The sequence below is a fragment of the Cebus imitator genome, unplaced genomic scaffold, assembly GCF_001604975.1.
Source record: "Cebus imitator isolate Cc_AM_T3 unplaced genomic scaffold, Cebus_imitator-1.0 Scaffold17, whole genome shotgun sequence".
Lineage (NCBI taxonomy): Eukaryota > Metazoa > Chordata > Mammalia > Primates > Cebidae > Cebus > Cebus imitator.
The window spans coordinates 11,619,415-11,638,409 of NW_016107332.1; the positions used below are offsets into that span (position 1 = coordinate 11,619,415).

Below are 18,995 nucleotides of genomic sequence, written 5' to 3' on the forward strand. Positions count from 1 at the left end.
TTTAGTGTAAATATGACATTTATTTTTAACTTTTGTTTAAAGCTTTACAAAGATGGCAGAAAACAAAAGTATAGGCCAATCATATTCCTGAATAAAGAGGCACAATTCTCAATGCAGTGTTAGCATGTGGAATCCAGAAACAGGTTACAGGTAGAATACACAGGGACAGAGCAAAGTTTAAAGAGTGAATATGGAAAGGCTTCTTGAACACTGTCCCAGGAAGGCAAGAATTAATCTATTCTTTTACATCTTTTTAAATAGACTTTTTGAGGATGTATGATTAGATACTATAAAACTCAACAGATGAAGCGTACATCCCATAACTGCTGAGCCATTAATAGGATTGTACAGCCATCGTGGCGATCTGATGTCAGAAGATCTCTGATGAAGGTTGATAGATGGGGTTCTTCATGCCCATTTGAAGATAAGCCCTGCCCCCAACCTAGCCCCAGCCAATCATTGATCTGTTTTCTGTCACTATAAATTTGTCTTTTCTGAACATTTCATATAAATAGAATCATACAGTATGTAGTCTTTTGTGTCTGGCTTCTTTTCACCTAGTGGCATGGTTCTGAGTTTCATCTATAGCATGTATTAGCCATACTATGCATCAGTATTCCTTTTTTTTTTTTAGATTTTTATGTTAAGTTCAAGGGCACATGTGCAGGATGTGCAGGTTTGTTACATAGGTAAACATGTTTTATGGGAGTTTGTTGTACAGATTATTTCCTCACCAGGTACTAAGCCTAGTACCCAATAGTAATTTTCCTGATCCTCTCTCTCCTTCCTCCCTCCACCCCCAGGTAGGCCCATCATGTATTGTTCCCCTCTATGTGTCCACATGTTCTCATCATTTAAGTTAAATTGGAGTATTCTTTTTTTTTTGTACATCAAAATGAATTATTTTAATCAATGAAACACACATTAAATCTACAAAAAGGAAATGTGGATTTGACATCATTTAAGGTGGCTCTTACATCAACTGCTTACTTGGAAAACGGGTATTTAAATGTCAAGAATTTAAACTCTTTCGCCTGTCTTCCCATCATTGATGATTTTGAAGAATTTTTGATTTTATTATACCCAACATTGCTTCAGCTAAGTAAGTATATCTTCTCAGTTCCAAGTATCCTATAAACCCTGCTCTCCAGCCCCTCCTGCTTAGGACTCCCTGTGGTTGGGTGAAACAGGGCTCTTCACCTTGCTCCAGATGAGAGACCAGAGCTAGTCTGGAAGTGGGTGGCACTGCTACAAGGGCCACAGCATCACAGTTTTCCAGCATCACACAATACAAGGCCCTCTGGTCAGGCACCATGATGGCCCATTCCTTCTTAGTGAAGTATACAGCCACGTCCTCAAAAGCCACTGATTCCTGAGGCCTGGCTGTTGAGGACACAGTTGTCATCATCTGACCTCTTTTATTCCTTTCTTGGGTAAAGGTAAAAGTCTCAGGTGCGTGGGGTCCTGACGGCCTTTGCGGCTTTTCAGCAAGCCAAACTAGTATTCTTATACAGCATCTGAAGTCTTTTATTTTACTTTTTTATTTCATTTATTCTTTTATTTTGAGATGCAGTCTTACTCAGTTACCCAGGCTGGAGTGCAGGGGCACAATCTCTGCTCACTGCAACCTCCTCCAACCAGGTTCAAGTGATTCTCTTGCCTCAGCCTCTTGAGTAGCTGGGATTACAGGCATCTACCACCACGCCTGGCTAATTTTTATATTTTTTGGTAGAGACAGTGACGATCTATTCCAGTTATAAATGCTAACTAATAGGAATTAAACAGTTTGCCATAGGATTTTCCCTCTGAAATGATTTTCATCACAAAATGTGAAATATAGTCCTAACATAGGGGTGAGACTTAATTTAAACCTTTTGGCAAAGACAGAGGTAAGATGTGCCTGAGGCCAAAAGAGTTAGTCATTTTTTTGTCTTAAATACTACTCTGCATTTAAAAAAGTTTGTCACTTTTGCTTAAATGTACTACCCTGCCCTCCTTTTTCCTTCTGTACATTATGTATAATTTCACAGAATTCTTTTTCATTTTTTATCATCCTAGCTTCCTCATTCAACAAACGTTTCATTGAGCATGTACCAAAGTACTACTGTAGGTGAGATGAATATGAGTACATTCTTGCCCTCTAGTAGACGAGGCAGAAATATTTTATTTCTCCAACGGAATCATTGTCTAGTTTGATATATAGCACATTGACAATGTGTTAAACACTTTGCACAGTAGGAAATGAATTAAATATCTAACTGATTAATTCAGTATGTCAAAAACTTGTGTATCAAGTTCCGGTGTATTCCAATGGTATATCTAGAATATGCATCTGGAGAAGGTTGTTCATTTCTGGTAGAACCTGAAGTTTTCAATATTCACTGTAGATATTCATTATATAAAACTGAAGTCCAGATGATACGCTTTTAGAGCTACTAGATATGCTGCCATTTTCATGTTATTATCCACATATACATTAATACATTCATGCACAATGAACAAATGTATTTAATTCAAAAGGGATTAAACACATACCTAAACAAGGTGACAAATTCAAAGGGGTTTAAACATATACAGAAATAACAGGGTAACAGAGCCATCTAGTGGCCCTATAAAAATTGTTGTATCATGTAATTTTGTTTCGTTCCATCAAGTTTTACATAAATGTAAGTTTATCTTCCCACTGATACAGATATTTATAAGCTTATGGATAATGGACAAAAGTAATTTGAGCTGGGGTACTAGAGTAAATGTTTGACATCATAAAATATCTATTATCTATATTGTGTAGAGAAAAAGGAGAATTTTATCATGAAAGCATTCGATAGTTTTAAATTGTTAGCTTACAAATACTCCAAAACAAGATCTTCTCTTTTAATATGCCATATTAAATGTTAAAATAAACAACAGTCTTCTTTGCATAAAAGCAAGTAAGAAAAAAAAAAGCCTCCCTAGGAAATAGATTAAAGCACAGACCACAAGCCATCTTGGAAAGAAAAAAAGAAAAAGTCAGGCTTTTGAGATGTTAAATATTTAATGAAATACAAGTGCAGAACGTCACTGATGTGCAAGTTTCTACAGCCAAGTCAGGCATTCACTCTTAAAATTCTGGAGGCCAGTTTAAGATCATAGAACACCAGGGCAATTCCAATTTTTAAGGCTAAACTATAAAAGGATCACCATGTTGCTTTTCAATAAATGTTGCACAATGTCAAGTATTAACTCTAAAATCCTAGCTCTAAAATTCTTCTGACTCATCGTCACCTCAGAATTCATGGATCCAACTTAAGCCACATTTTCAATGTCCCTCACTGTTCTCAAGTATTATCATCGCTTCTTGTCTAACTTATATGCCATGGCAAATCAATACAACCAGTCCTTTGCATGCATTCCTTTTACCCTCTCTCACTTTGCTCACTCTCTTGGCAAACTACAACTTGGTTAACGCCAACTCCCTGTCAGCTCCATACCAGCACCTATGCAGCTGAGCATGATGAAGAGGAAATACACAATCATGCTAGAGATTTGACTTTGAATTCATTACAAAAACTCAAGCTAGCTCCTAATGTGACCCAGGAAATCTATTATTTTTCCAAGTCTATTAATGCTGTCTCCTAATTTTTTCCTCTCTCCTCAAATTTTCAGCACTCTCTCCATAATTCCCTGATCCTCACTCTCAGTTGATGGCCTGGCTTTCTATTGCCCTGAAAAAAAAAAATTAGTAGATAAGAACATTCAAAGTTCATACCACCACTCATCCACAAGCACGTGTACCCATATACTCCTTTTTTTGTTTGGATTTTTGGTTTTGTTTTGTTTTTTTGAGACGGAGTTTTGCTCTGTCGCCCAGGCTGGAGTGCAATGGCACAATCTTGGCTCACCACAACCTCTGCCTCCTGGGTTCAAGCCATTCTCCTGCCTCAGCCTCCCAAGTAGTGGGGATTACAGGCGTGCACCACCACACTCGGCTAATTCTTTTTTTTTTTTTTATTTTTAGTGGAGATGGGGTTTCTCCATGTTGGTCGGGCTGGTCTCAAACTCCCAATCTCAGGTGATCAGCCCGCCTTGGCCTCCCAAAGTGCTGGGATTACAGGTGTGAGCTACCACCCCCGGCCCTAATCCTATTTCTATAGATGAACTGCCTAAACTATTATCTTAGGGTAACCCCTACTTTTGTGCACTAGATCCCATCTCATTTCCCAAGCAATTCAACAAATCTTTGCTGCATCATCAATATTTCCATTTCTACTAGATCTGTCCCATCAGAACACAAACAAACTTTAAGTTCTCCTGTGCTTGAAAAATGACTGACTCTTGATGCCACATCCCTGTCCAGATATTGCAGCATTTCTCTTCCTCTTTACAGTGTAACTCCTCAAAAGAGTTGTTCCAATACTTCTGTTCTCTCTGAAATTACTCTTATCAAGGTCCCAAGTGACCTTCATATTTCTAAATCCAATGGTCATTTCTCAACTGCCATCCTACTTGTAAACAATTGACCACCTTCTTTTGAAAAGCTTTTTTGATTTTTAAGGTACCACACTCTGCTGGCTTTTCTCCTTAAATAACTTCTCAACCTCCTTTACAGTTTCCTACTATTTTTCCTGGTAGATTAATACTGATAGGCTCCAGGGCTGAGTTTCTTATCCTATTTTCTTTTTCTTTTCTTTTTTTTTTTTTTTTTTTTTTAAGAGAAGGGGTCTCAGATTCTTGCCCAGTCTGGAATGTAATGGTACAAGCATAGCTCACTTCAGCCTCAAATTCTTGGGCTAAAGCGATCCTCCTGCCTCAACTTCCCAATAGCTGGGACTGCAGGTGCATGCCACCACACCTGGCTAATTTTTTAAATTTTTTGTAGAGATGGGGTTTCACCATTTGCTCAAGCTCGTCTCAAATTCCTAGGCTCAAAAGAGCCTTCAGTCTCAACCTCCTAAAATGCTGGGATTAGAGGCATGAGCCTCTGCACCTGGCCTCTTATTCTACTTTTTATCTATCCTTCCTCCCTTGGTATCATCATCCAATCTTACGGCTTTACATACCTTCTATAGTTTGCCAATCCACATATTTATTTCCTCAGCCCAGACCTCTCCCCAGACCACCATACTCATATATTGAACTCTTTACTTAATAATTCCACTTGGATGTCTAAAAAGCATCTCAAACATAACATACAAAACTGTGCTTCTAAATACTTCTCCCTGAAAACTTGCTCTTCCTGCAGTCCCCATCTCAGCAAATAATCAAAAACCTTAGTCATTTTTCTCAAAGCCTATATCCCTTTTGTTTATATACTATACCCAATCTGTCAGTAAATTCTGTCAGCCTTACCGTAAAAATATTTCCAGAATGGAATCATTTATTTCTTTCACTGTTACCACTCACCCAACACCATTCTCTCATCTTCTTATTACATTAGCCTGTTTTCCCTGTTCCAATCTTATCCCCACCACTATCCTAGAACTTTTCTAAACAGAGTTTTGTGAGAGAACATGTAAATCCTAAGTTACAGCATGTCATTCTACTCAAAATTCTCCATTGGCTATCCAATTTATTCCAAAAAACTAAAAATTGTGTAATGACCTATAAGGCCCTAGGTAGCCTAACATTACCTTTCTAACTTCACTTCCTACTCGCTTATCTCATTCCAGCCAAACTGGTTCAATTTTTGTTCTTCAAACATGCCAAGGTGAGTTATCTATTCCTACATAATAAATTCTCCCAAAACGTCGTGGCTTAAAACATAATTTATTATTTCACACACTTTGTGTAGGACAAGAATCCAGGTGTGGCTTAGCTGGATCCTCTTCTGTGGTGTCCCTCCAAGGTTGCCATCAACAGCTGGGGCTATAGTCATCTCAGGGCTCAACAGGGTAGGGATCCACTTCCAAGTTCATTCACATGGTTGTTGACAGAATTCAATTCCTCGTGGACTACTGGTCTGATAGCCTCAGTACCTTGTGGATTGTTGGCCAGAGGCCACTCTCTGTTCTTTGCCACATGGGCCTCTCCAACATAGCAACTTGCTAGATCAAAGCAAGCAATACAAAAAGACACCATGGAATACTACACAGCCGTAAAAAATGATGAGTTCGTGTCCTTTGTAGGGACTTGGATGAATCTGGAAACCATCATTCTCAGCAAACTGACACGAGTACAGAAAGCCAAACACCGTATGTTCTCACTTATAGGTGGGTATTGAACAATGGGAAGACATGGACTCAGGGAGAGGAACATCACACACTGGGGGCAGTTGGGGGGGTAGGGGAGACAGTGGGGGGTGGGGAGAGAGGGGAGGGTGTGGAGGGATAACATGGAGAGAAATGGCAGATATACTATGCACCTAAAGTAAAATAAATAAATTTTTTTTTAAAAAAAGGCACAAGAGGAAGTGATAGCAAAACACAAGTCAAGTTTTTAAAGCCTGATCTCAGAAGTGACATTTCACCACTTTGCCATTCAAGAGATTACATAAGGGAAGGACTAACAGGAGGTGGGAGTCACTGGGAACTTTACCTACTGTATCAGGTATGGTCCCCCTGAGAAAGCACTGGTTGCTTCGAATATTCCTCTTCCAAATGTCCGCATGTTTTGCTCCCTCGCATTCTTCAATTTGACCTGTCAGCTTCTGAATAACATTTTCCCCGAACACCTTTTTAAAATCATAATTCCTACCCTCCAAACACTTCTCACCTTCTGTGCTCTGTTTTTCTCCACAGCACTTATTGACTTTAACATGCCATATAATTTGCATATTGTGACTGGCTTCTACTGTAATTTAGCTAAGCTAGTATTACTTTTCCCTTTCCTTCCCTGAATAATTCCAGGATAGAAAAGGCCACAGGAGATGTTTTGTAAATGAAAGTAAATCAGCATACACTTTTTACACTTGGAAGGTCAGTGCAGGGCATGAGGCAATGTTGCAGATCATGCAAGTTGTCACTTATCTACTAACTTGTCTTGTAAGTGTGGGGCAGTAGCCAGATCTGTAGCTTCTTCAGTCATCCCAGATCTTCTGTTTCAACTTCAGCAATTCCTAACTCTGTGACAAAGGGCATTGGCTTCTCTGGCAGATTACCCCCATCATCAAAGCTAAACCCTGGGAACCAGGAAGAGATTAGTCCTGATTCTAGTTCATTCTTATGGATTACAGCTCATTCTTGTAGATGCCAATTTTCATTGGTCCTTCCAATCCACAATTGTGTAAGGTCAAATCCTATATATATGATTTTGAGCATATGTATTTCCTAGTAGTTCTGATTCTCTGATAGAACTCTAATACTCTTACTTGCATCTGTTTTCTGCCACTAAAATGTAAGCTTCATGAAAATTTTTTAAATTCTGTTTCATTTACTGTTTCTTGCCATAGCATCTATGACAGGGTCTGACGGATAGTAGAAACTCATTAAATATTTATTGATGAAAAAAATTTTAATATAAGGTACAAAGAATAAATACTTTACATTAAAATAATAAATACCTTACAATAAAATAATGTAAGGTACAAAGATGGCAAAAAAATAAACCAATATTTTCCAATGTTCTAGAGGAAGATGACTATAAAAAGAAAAACAAGAACTGAGATGTATCTTAAAGGGATAGGAATAATGGAAAATATATTCTATTATATGAAATAGGATGAACAAAAATAGGAATGAGCATGCTAAGTGTAACATACATCGTATGTTGGCCTGGGATGAGGAATTCTACCTGATCATCAGTAGGAAAGCCATTACACTATAACAAGTGCTTAACATGTAGAAAATATTTGGGGAAATTTAATCTTTCATTAATATACTCACTTGATTGGAAGAGGGAATTAGAAATGTAGGGAGACAGCTCAGACATGTTATCTTGTATTAGCAGTGTGATATGGTTTGGATTTGGATTTGTATCCCTGTCCAATGTTGAATTGTAATCCCCAGTGTTGGAGGAGAGGCCTGGTGGGAGGTGATTGGATCATTGATTCCCTCTTGGTATTTTTGCCATAGTGAGTTTTCATGAGATCTGGTTACTTTAAAGTGTGTAGCACCTCCCCTGCTCTCTCTTCCTCCTTCTCTGCCCACATAGAATGTGCCTGCTTCCCCTTCTGCCATGATTGAATGTTTCCCGAGGCCTCCCCAGTCATGCTTCCTGTACAGCCTATGGAACTATGAGCCAATTAAACGTCCTTTCCCTTATAAATTACCCAGTCTCAGCTAGTTCTTTATAGCAATGTGAGAACAGACTAATACACAGTGTAGCAATACAGAAAGGTAACTACAAAAAGTAATGTAAAAAGTTGTAACTTGGCCACTATAGAAATCATTAGTGTTATTATAACATATTGAAATATTTCTGATTCTCTTCCTTCTAAGCACAGAGTAGGATTCCATTTCCCCATGCTTTTGGAGTTAGGTGTGGCGATGGAACTTGGTTTAGTCCATAGAGTATGAGTCAATGTAACATACGTCACGTCAGAATGAAATCCTTTAGGAATATATATGACTATTTTCCCTTCTCCCTAGAACCATTGACTCATGTTGCCTAGAACCATTACAAATGGTCAAAGCCTCATTAGCCTGGTCTCTAAAATGAACATGAGCATGATAAGAAACAAATCTGATTTTGGAACCTATAACTGCAACACAACCTCACCCATCCTGACTGTGACACTTTTAAAAAATGCAGCAAAATTTTATATTCCCCTCAAGATGGAGCTTAATTTCCCTCCCCTTGAATATCAGCTGACATTAATAACTTATTTCTAACAAGTGATGGTGTGTAAACTAGGCCATAATAAAAAGCACTGGGGCTTGCTCTCTGAATCACTCACTCTGAAGAAAGCCAGCTGCCGTGAGAATCATGAGGACACTCAAGCTGCCCTATAAAGAGATTTACATGTTGAGGAATTGAGGCTTCTTGCCAGTATGCACTGCAAGATTAGGTTTCCTAAGTGTTTTCAGATGAAAATAAGTCCACGGGCTATTTCCTCACTATATTTTCTCCTATTCATCTCAGCATTCATACAACAGGTGTGCCATTCTATGTTAAATTTGTTTTTCTGATGATTACCAGTTTCTACACTAAACCCCAAAAGGAAAAAAGATATAGTTCAGGGAAAAGCACTGTTGAAGAATAAATATTCTGTAATGAACTGTTCACTCCATGTATTAAAAGCAGAATTGAAATACTACCTAGCCATCATTTGATCAGTTCTAACAGTTTCACCTTGCACTTTATCTTTAAAATCGTTAGGCTGTGAGTAGTGAGTCGCACCTGCAATCCCAGCACTTTGGGAGGCCGAGGAAGGAGGATCACTTAAGCCCAGGAGCACAGGAGATCAGCCTGAGCAATACAGTGAGACCTTGTCTTTACAAAAAAAGAAAAAGAAAAACTTAAAAATATTAGCTAAGTGTGGTGGCACACACCAGGCCGGAGGATCACTGGAGCCTAGGAGGTGGAGGTTGCACTGAGGCAAGATCGTGCCACTGCACGGCAGGCTAGGCAACAGAGCAAGAATATTTCTAAGTAAATAAAGAAATACATAAAATAAAATAAAATAAAATCCTTAAGCCAACCTTCATTTATCAACCAGTTTTTAATTCTTCTATTTGTTGGATATCCTAAGGCTCAAATCCTTGGTCTGAATACAGCTAAATTCACTGGGTTTGATCTCAAGTCAAACAGAAATACTGTCATCTCAGCCACAAATGTCACACTAAAGCAGACAGAAACCACTACTAAATCACTACTTTGTCCTAAAATGAAAGTATAATATACTGTTAAGTTATAATAGCTTTTTAAGTTAAGCCTTGTTTTACATTTACAGATAAGTTGCAAAAATGGTATGGGGGAGTCCCCACACCCTCATCCAATTTCCCCAACTGTTAATGTCAACAATACTATGGTACATCTGTTACAATCAGGAAATCAATATTGGCACTATTAACTAAATTCTACATTTTATTCACATTCAACAGTTTTCCATTAATGCCCTTTTTCTGCTGGAGATCCCAGTCGGGATATCACATTACATTTAGTCATTATGTATCATTTTCTCTAGTATAATAGTTTCTCAGACTTTTCTTGTTTTATTGTGACCAAGACATTTTTTGAGTACTGGTTAGGTAATTTGTAAAATGTACATCAATTTTGTTTTGTGTGACTTTTTTCTCATGGGTAGTGTAGGGTATGGGCTTTGAGGAAGAATAACATAGAGGTGAGGTGTCCTCATCACATGGTAACAGAGTACACATTATCAACATGACATATCGTTTATGTTAAATATTGATCACCTGGACTCTGTAATGTGTGCCTCTTTTCACCAAAGTTCTGCTTTCTCCCCTTTCCGTACTCCACCCCTTGAAAGCAAGGTACTAAGCACAGCCCACAATAAAGTTGGTGGTAAGATCAGAAAGGGGAATTAAACTCTATCTTCTGGAGAGAAATGGCTTTTTAAAGTAAATATAAAACCTTTCCAATTTCAGAAACATATTGAGTATTTCAAAGCATTCAGTAATGCAACTGACTGTTCATATAATGAAAGTCATTCTGCTAGGCACTTTAAGAATTAGACATAGTCCTTCACCACAGTTTATAATAAAGACACCACAAGAAAAATGTGAGTTAAGTACTATAGTATGTTAAAAGAAGAAAAAAACAAATTCAATTGAAGTAACCAAAGTTTCATAGAAGTGATATTTGAGCAAAGCACTGAAAGCTGAGTAGAATTCTGACAGATAAAAATAGATGACAAGGCAGTCAAGATGGAAAAAAGATCATAAAATATGGGGGTAGAAAAGAACAGATTTTCTAAAGTCAGTTTCAGACAAAACACAAAGTTCTAGTTAAAGGCCAGAACACACGGGTGCACACAGGCCTGCATGCACACATGCTGTCATGCATGTTCCTTAAGCCATTGGAAACATTAATTTCAAATCTTCAATCAGACTTTTTAGCTTAGCATAAATGAATGGTGTTATGGGCCAAACTGTGCTTCCCAAAATTCATATGTGGAAGCCCTTATCCTCGGTACCGCTGAATATGACTGTATTTGGAGATAGGGTCTTTAAAGAGGTAATTAAGTTTGAATGAGTTCGTCAGGGTGGGCCCTAATCTAATTCGGCCAGTGTTCTTTTAAAAAGAGGCAATTGAGACAGGTTCAAAAAGAAAACGATATGAAGATACCGGGAAAACACTGTCACACACATGCCAAGGAGAGAGGCCTCAGGAGAAACAAGCTAATGACACCTTGATCTCAGACTTCCAACCTACAGAACTGTGACAAGTTTTTGTTCTTTAAGCCACCCGGTCTGTGGTATTTTGTTATGAGAGTCCTAGCAAACTAATATTGATAATTATTTAGATTTCAATAAAATGTAACTTGGCAGAACACCCTCATGTGATTCAGTACGAAAGCCTTGTTACTGAACAGTTCTTTTCGGTTCACAAGTGGAATGAATGGGAGTGTTAGGAGACAAAGTAAGATGGGGTGAAATATGGTGAGCCTTGGAAGCAGCTCTATTATCTCAAACAAAAATTTGTCTCCTATAAGCTTGTCCATTCCAACCCTTACGGCAGTTACCGCTCTAATTATTTACTCAAAAAAGTATGTAATGACTTCATGAAGTTTTTGTAGATCTCCACTGCACTTTATTCACCCGTCTTGTTACCTTTTTTCCTTGACAGCAATTGCTACAATGTGCTGCTCCAAATGATCTAGCACTAAGTAAAAACTTCACCTGCTTTGTTTCATACAGGAGGAAAGCCAAAACAGGAAAGAAATTTAGCGTTCTTTTTAAAGCATGTACTGTACGTAATAAGACTATTCCCAAAGGTTGGAAATTCCACTTTCCAAAGGCGGTAGCTGTATTTCATTGCATCCTCCAGGCAATGTACAGCAGGTGAGTTAAGACTGAGGCGTTCTGCTTTCGGGAGTCCAAGGGCGCCCAGATGTGAGCAGCAAACAGCGGGTCAGGGTCAGACTGCGACGTGAAAAACGTAGCCACGCGCACAAAACCGGGTGTGTCACCTAGGCTCAAAGGGTCTAACATCCTTTCCTTTTTAATTTTTTTTTTTTTGAGACGGATTCTTGCTCTGTCGCCCAGGCTGGAGTGCAGTGGCGCGATCTCTGCTCACCGCAACCTCTGCCTCCCAGGCTCAAGCGATTCTCCCGCCTCAACCATCCGAGTAGCCGGGACTACAGGTGTTCACCATCACACCCGGCTAATTTTTGTATTTTTAGTAAAGATGGGGTTTCGTCATGTTAGCCAGGCTGGTCTCGAACTCTTGACTTCAAGTAATCTGCCCGCCTCGACCTCCCAAAGTGCTGGGATCACAGGCGTGAGCCACTGCGTCCGGCCGCTTTTTCTAATATTGTGTAAAATAAATATCCTAAACAGGAAACACCACAATTTCCCCCCTCGCTTACGTGACCTACAAGAGCAGCGTCAGACTCTTCGCTATCGCGAGAACCTTCGGACTTCCGTATGTGCGCATGCGTCAGGATCCAGCGCCGGAGACCAGCTCAGACTTGGATGACGGGCAGGGGAGGGGAGAAAGAAGCCGAGAGCAGGCGGCCACCGAGGAGGTGGAGCCGCGGCGGAGCTGGGCGGGGCGAGGAGTGAAACAACATAGGCCCCGCCCCTCGCGGCGCGTCCCCCGGAATAGCGTCATCAGTTCTATAAGAGAGCAGGCGCAGAAGGCCTCGGCCTTTCACTTTCGGGAAGCGTCGGCGTTAGGTGATAGCACGCAGTTGTCTTTTGTAAGTTAAAATGATAATTGAGCCAAAACTTACAGCCTTACCTGAAAGGCAGCGCAGTCAGGATATTGGTAGGTCGGGGACAGCTTTGGAAACCCTTAGGTTTACAGGCGTGCGTGGACATGAGTGCTCATTAGGTGGTGGGCTGGCGGCCACGTGCAGCCCAGGAGCCTGAACCCGGGCGCGCGTGGGCCGTGGGCCCTCGGGGAAAGGCTCAGTGCACCCGGGGACTCCGGTGAAGCGTGTTTGGCCGTCGGTGTCATGTGGCCATCTTGAGTCTAGTCGCTCTTCGTGCCTTAGCACCTCGAGAACCGTCAGTTTGCACCAGATGGTGAGTAATATAATCTGTAGCCGTTTGCTTGCTGGTTAACTCTGGATTGTGAATCTCCATGTATCTTTGGGACCTGTCAGCTGTGGCAGTCTCCCTTCCTAGCCATGGAAGAGCATATTCTTGTTTATTGGCAAAGCTGTCACCATTTAATTGGTATCAGATTCTGACTTGCACAAGTAACATTCTTCACTGTTAAAAACCTGGAGGGTGCCGGGTTATTGGGCAAACTTTTCTAAACTGTTGTTAAATTGTTCTAGGAAGCTGAACTGAACACATTACGATGGATGATGGAAACATGAGGTACATTTCTTTTTTCATATTCCTTAGTTAATCTGAAATGCCTTAGTGTTAGGACGCTGGAATGCTAAAGTTGGCCCGTTTTGCTGGCTTTTGTAGTTTAACGGTTAACAGCCAACTGAATTAACTGATAAGATCTCAAAACAGTGAGGTAAGTACACAGGTCTGGGTTTCATAATTTTTTTTTTTCTCTTTTTGCAGACTCAAGAAATCAGAAGTGGTAATGGGTGAAGTCTATTCAGCATCCTGCAATGGATTTATCTTAGTTGGTGAAACGGATGTTTCGAATGGTGTTGTGGAGGTTATCAGGACGCCCATTTTCAATATAGGCCTGAATGTTTTAACGTAATATTTAAGGTGGTCCTTAAATAAAATGCATAATTTTATGTGGCTACTCATTGTTACTTGACTGAGTGATTAATAGATGGAAAGGTATTTAATAGCAAGCAGAATACTTCCTAATGTTACCCACTCATGTGGAAGTAGTGTGAGTATAGTTCTAAGGTTATTGCAGCCTTTGTGAAAAATGTAAAAGATAAAAAGGACTAGGTTACCCCCAAGGGAGACAGCAGAGTCTTTCTAAACCACACAAAAAATGCAGCTATACAAGGTGAAAAATTATGTACTTTATTTACACAAAGATGCACAGAACACTTGTATCTTTCAAAAGTCACACTTAAGACAGTTGGTTATAATAAAAGCATGCTATATGAACCATGTATTCAGGGTTGAGTAAACTGCAGGCTGTTTACTGCCTTTTAGGTTTATTCCCTGATTGACTTGAAACATAGATGTTGCTTGCACCAGCACCTGTAGTTTAATTACAAGGGCAGCCTGTGAGAAAATTTCAATAGATTTCTCACCTATATTGCACATTCTTCCCAAGCCCTTGTGCAAGTGTGTGCCATGTGTAGCTCTATTTACATGTAAATGCTGCTTTAAAAGTTTATCAGAGTCCTTAAGTTTTTACAAAAGTTTTTAATGCTCTGCATTATATGCAGCGTTGCAGGTCTGCAAAGTAGTAAAACTATAAAGCACCTTTTGGTTTGCACCACTTATTACAGAAATGGGGATTTGTGAAAAGGATGTAATTTGATGTAGAAAGGCAAAGTCCTTATGTGACTGGCATTCAAGAGGATTACTTAAAACCATCTGAAAGTTCATGCTAACCTATATATTTATACGAGGGACCTGGGGAAGTATCCATGACATTGAAGTATCTTGAGTGTGCCTTTTAAATATGAGCATTACTGCCGAGAATGTCCTATAAAAGTGCATAGTTTAATTCTCTAAGGGTTAAGCAGCCATCCCTTAACCCTTAGGGAAATAGCCATAGGGAAACAATCCTTAGGTGGGAGAACCATGGGGAAAAAAATCCAGCATTGGGACTCCTTTTTCTGGAGTTATGAATCAATGTTTTACCAACTGGTCTCACTTTGAGGTAAGTCTGTTTTCCCCTATTTGAAAACTAGGGCTGCTGCTATAAGATCCTACTGGCCTTTTGCAAATTGTCAGTGATGTGCATAGCCATCTAATGTAGTGCCTGGCATACAATTGCTTGTGCATTAAAACAATTTAAAGCTACTATTCCAGTGTAAACGCCAGGAAAGCATTTTGACTAGTGTATTTTAAGACTGGATTGTATCAGGTTGGTCTGCAAGTGACTTACAAGTAAGTGTCAGTAGGTGGCACTCTTAGACCAATTCTGAGTTAAATCTGAAGTGCTTGATAAAAATGAATATAGTAGATACGTTAATGTGTTGGATAAACTAGGCTGTATGTCCAGCTGGCACTTCGTTAACCAGAAATCCTTTCAAATTTTGCTAGTAGTTTATACACTGTAGGCAGAAAATATTTTATGGTTTTTGTAGCGCTTGGTACTTAAGGATACTGGTTTCCAAAATATAAAAATGACCTTTTGTGAAATGAGCACAGAATGATTTTGAGAAAACAGGCACGGATAGATGAGACTTAGAATAAGTCACTCCAGTGAAATTTGGGTAGACAACGATGCTCATTTAAGGGTTATCACTATTCGACTACAATGAGTCTCTGAAAATATTCACAATACAAATTCTCACAAGCAGCAAGAGGTACACAATTTTTTAAGCACAAAACAAAGCAAAAACACAGATCTCAGTCCCCATTTGTTGTCATCTCTGCTGAGTGCTAATGGCGGGGGTTCAAAGTTTTCCATCTGTTTAAATGCTTCTTTGAGGTTTCCATGAATTACAGTTTGGTGACACTTTTTATCCAAGGTACAAAGGCTGAGACTTTGGTATAAACACCAGGAGAATCCTTGACTCCACAGCCATACCCCCAGGAGGTCACTCCATACACCACCCAGCTCTCTCCAGGCCGTTCACACATGAGCGGTCCTCCACTGTCTCCCTGGCAGCTGTCCACGTGTTTGTGTTCATGGAGGTTTCCAGCACAGAGCATTCTCCCTGTAAACCGACCCTTATAACGTTCTTCACAAAACCTCTTAGGAAGTAAGTGTATGGCTGCTTGTTGTAGTGTTCTTGAATAGGCTTGTCCTACTCAAACCAAACATCTGATTAGTGGCATCTGAGCTAACCATCACAACATTTTAACAGCATGTAATAGTAATGAAAATAAAATCCCTGTTGTGGCATTAGTGTAAAATGAGCAATGACTAGATGGTATGTACTATTGTTAGCTGCCTTTTTTAACGATGACACAGTCTTAACCTCTACAAATTTACTTCTCAGTACTGAACTGAAGAATAATGAATAACATTTGGATTTGTCTGTGAAGGAAGGTGACCTAAAGAAAGCACATTTCTGCAGGCTTTCATATTTGAATTCTGTATATTTAAAAGCATAGAATGCATTAATGCTGGTTTTGCATTAGCACATCCATTCATATTCATCTACTTCACTGAATTTGAATTCTCGGTTTATGAAGAAACTGAGTTCTCAGTTCTCAGAACCAGCAATACCTCCGGAATATGAATCTCAATTACATGCATGCATTTCACACTAAGCAGAATTTCTCCAAATAAGCCTGAGCCCATTTAAGATCTTACCCATTACAGGCCCAAATAAGTGGATAATACCAGACAAAAAAAGGTGCCTTGCTTTGTTTTTTTGTTTTTTGATTATGCATTACCTGTGTCTCCCCATCCTGTTATGTAACAATTGGATGCTGTCTTCTGTGGCCTCTCTCTCCAGAGTGGTAAACAGGCTGGCAAAACGTGGCTGTTGAATCTGGCACATTGCTCTTCTGGTCCTTGTAATCTAACCAGGGCTATGTCATAATCACTGCTGTCAGGTCGATATTCCCGATGAATCACAATCTCTTGAACTCCAATTTCTTCCTCAAACTCCTCTGGTACCAGAGTATGATAATCCCCAACCCGAACAGCATAGTTCCTAGTGCTGTTGCCATACCTGAGAGGCAGAGAGTACTAATGAGAAATTTGAGCTTCAGATACTGAAAATTACCCATTGTCAAGAAGGAAGACTAATGAAGATAAAAGCCTTTCTTCCAAATCATCAGCCCTTTTGGAAATTCAACCTTTCTTTCCATTTATCTGACCCAATCTAGGTTGCTGTTTTCCAAGGAGCACATGTGGAAGATGAATGGAAAATACTAATCATTAACTATCATTTCCCAAATGAAAAGGGATCAAAACAGGAACAAATAGTATAGGTCAAAATCATTGTCCTGTGTTTGCCATTTTTGTTGCTCTGTTATTTCCAAGATTGTTAGTTCATCATTAAGCTCTGTAAGGGCAGAAACTGTCTGATCTAACTTCGTATCCCTCACAGTACTTAGTACAATCCACTTCACTCCTGCAAGGTAGACTTAAACTTGTTCCCTTCCCTCTAAAGTGAATGCAAATCCAAACAATACTTTCAGATCAACATATTTTCATTCTATCCTTTCACCTCTTAAATCTTTATTCAGATGTCACCTCAGTGAAGCCTACTTTGACACCCTCATATTTAGAGTTGCAACCCATCTTTCTCTGTCCTCCCAACACTCCCAATATTATCTGCTCTATTTTCCTTTTTTAAGCACCACTTTCTAAAAACTAATCTATTATGTTTATTTTCTCTCCTCCCTGTGTTAGTAAAAGCTATTCCAGGTCAGAGATCTTTTTTGTGTTCACTGATGAATCTAAAACACCTAGAAGAGTGTTGTAACCATTAATTAGGAATGCAAAAAAAAAATGGTTTATTTAGTTAGTGAATAAATGTTTATTGTTAATGTATACTTTTTTCCATGAGAAACTTCAATTAAAATAGAAACACAATATTTACTAGATGGATAGTTCTCAGTCCACTTTTCAACGATCACACTTTAATTCTGATACCTAACACACCTAAAGAAGGGTTTCTCAACCTCAGCACCTATTAACATTTTGGACCAGATAATTCTCTGTTGTGAGAGCTGTCCAGTGCATTACAGTGTGTTTAGAAGCATCCCTGACCACTATTCGCTAGATGCCACTGGTACATGGTACACACACCCTCCATCCCCAGTTGTGATTGATTGCCAAAAATGACTCCAGACATGGTCAGATGTTCCCTGTTAGGCAAAGTGCCCCTACTTGAGAACCTCTGACTCAGAATGTCTGACCCAACCCATCTCCTGATTACTTCCTCTTTCTCACTGTGGACTACAGCACCATGCTCACTGCATTCCAATACTTAGAACATTCTTAAGACTTAATTTCCAATAACTTTCGTAGGTCCCTGACTTACTATCTGCAGTGTATGTCATCTCCACCTCATCTCAGCAACCCACTTACAACATAAGACCTACAAATTGTATTCATCAGATAACCACATACCTCTGAAATCTTGTTTTCAAGCATATTGTATTTCTGCCTTCTATTTTTACAGCTCTAAAATCCTTCAAACCCATTGGACTTCTATCCTTTGGCCCCACTATTTCTTCATTTCAGTCTTTTATGACTTCCCTTATTATCTGGCTTGGATTCTACCATCTGCCCATTAACAATAATCACTCTTGCAAAACTCTACCCTTACTTGTCTTTTACCTGCCAAAACTCCAGCCCTGGTTTCATCAACTCTACCTATTTTGTATGGGCATCTGTTAAACAGGGAAAGCATGCATATGACAACTGTCACTTTAATTTTTTTTACCGGAACTTGACTCATTCATTGTTTACAAGACCTGTAATTGAATGTGAGCTTAGAAGAGTTGGTATTCAAAAGCTTGGCATTTTCTAGTGTCTATTTAAAGTAAAACTTCCCTCTTCTATAAAAGTACTGAAGGTTATGAGATGCCTGAATATTCTAATATCCTTAAGTAGTGCTGTGACCATCTTGTATATATAATTAGCTGTTAGCACTCCAAAACAGTTCAACAAAGATGATTTGGCTTATACAGCCACCTACTATTGATCTTTAATACTAATAATCTATGATTTCTTGAGACTCTCAATCTTAAATCATCACACACCTTTAAAGTTCAGAGGCTTTTTAATATATTGTGCCTAAAATATGTGCTCTTACCGCTTCTACTTCAAAATTTAAGTAAAATTTAGGATTATTTCGCATACTGAAACTATAACAATAGGCAGTTTGACCTGTTTGAGGTATCTTTTTCTTTTTCTTTTTTTTTTTTTTTTTT

At 39.2% G+C, this 18,995-nt stretch overlaps 2 protein-coding genes and 1 non-coding gene across 4 annotated transcripts in view; 1 reads left to right on the top strand and 2 right to left on the bottom strand.

The window, feature by feature from the left end:
* Nucleotides 1-1,045: 1,045 nt before the first annotated feature.
* LOC108289415 (KRAB domain-containing protein 1-like) lies at nt 1,046-1,461 on the bottom strand. The gene has a single exon (XM_017508846.2). It carries the CDS (start codon nt 1,406-1,408, stop codon nt 1,046-1,048), a length of 363 nt encoding a protein of 120 aa, XP_017364335.1. The 5' UTR covers nt 1,409-1,461.
* Nucleotides 1,462-13,124: 11,663 nt separating this feature from the next.
* On the top strand, nt 13,125-13,255 carry LOC119468571. The gene has a single exon (XR_005197266.1). It is a non-coding gene; the product is annotated as a small nucleolar RNA SNORA24 (small nucleolar RNA).
* A 716-nt stretch (nt 13,256-13,971) lies between these two features.
* PRSS12 (serine protease 12) overlaps nt 13,972-18,995 on the bottom strand; it is a 77,901-nt gene continuing 72,877 nt past the window's right edge. For both annotated transcript variants that reach the window (XM_017510683.2, XM_037732281.1), the window contains 2 exons: nt 16,500-16,780; nt 13,972-15,904 (listed from right to left, as the gene is read on the bottom strand). In XM_017510683.2, the coding sequence (XP_017366172.1) occupies nt 15,597-15,904; nt 16,500-16,780 (589 nt within the window). In that variant the 3' untranslated portion in view covers nt 13,972-15,596. The remainder of the gene's footprint in view (nt 15,905-16,499; nt 16,781-18,995) is intronic.

What these genes read in the sequence shown, in the direction of transcription:
- LOC108289415 (XM_017508846.2), bottom strand. Translation starts at nt 1,408, where the DNA reads ATGATGACAACTGTGTCCTCAACAGCCAGGCCTCAGGAATCAGTGGCT.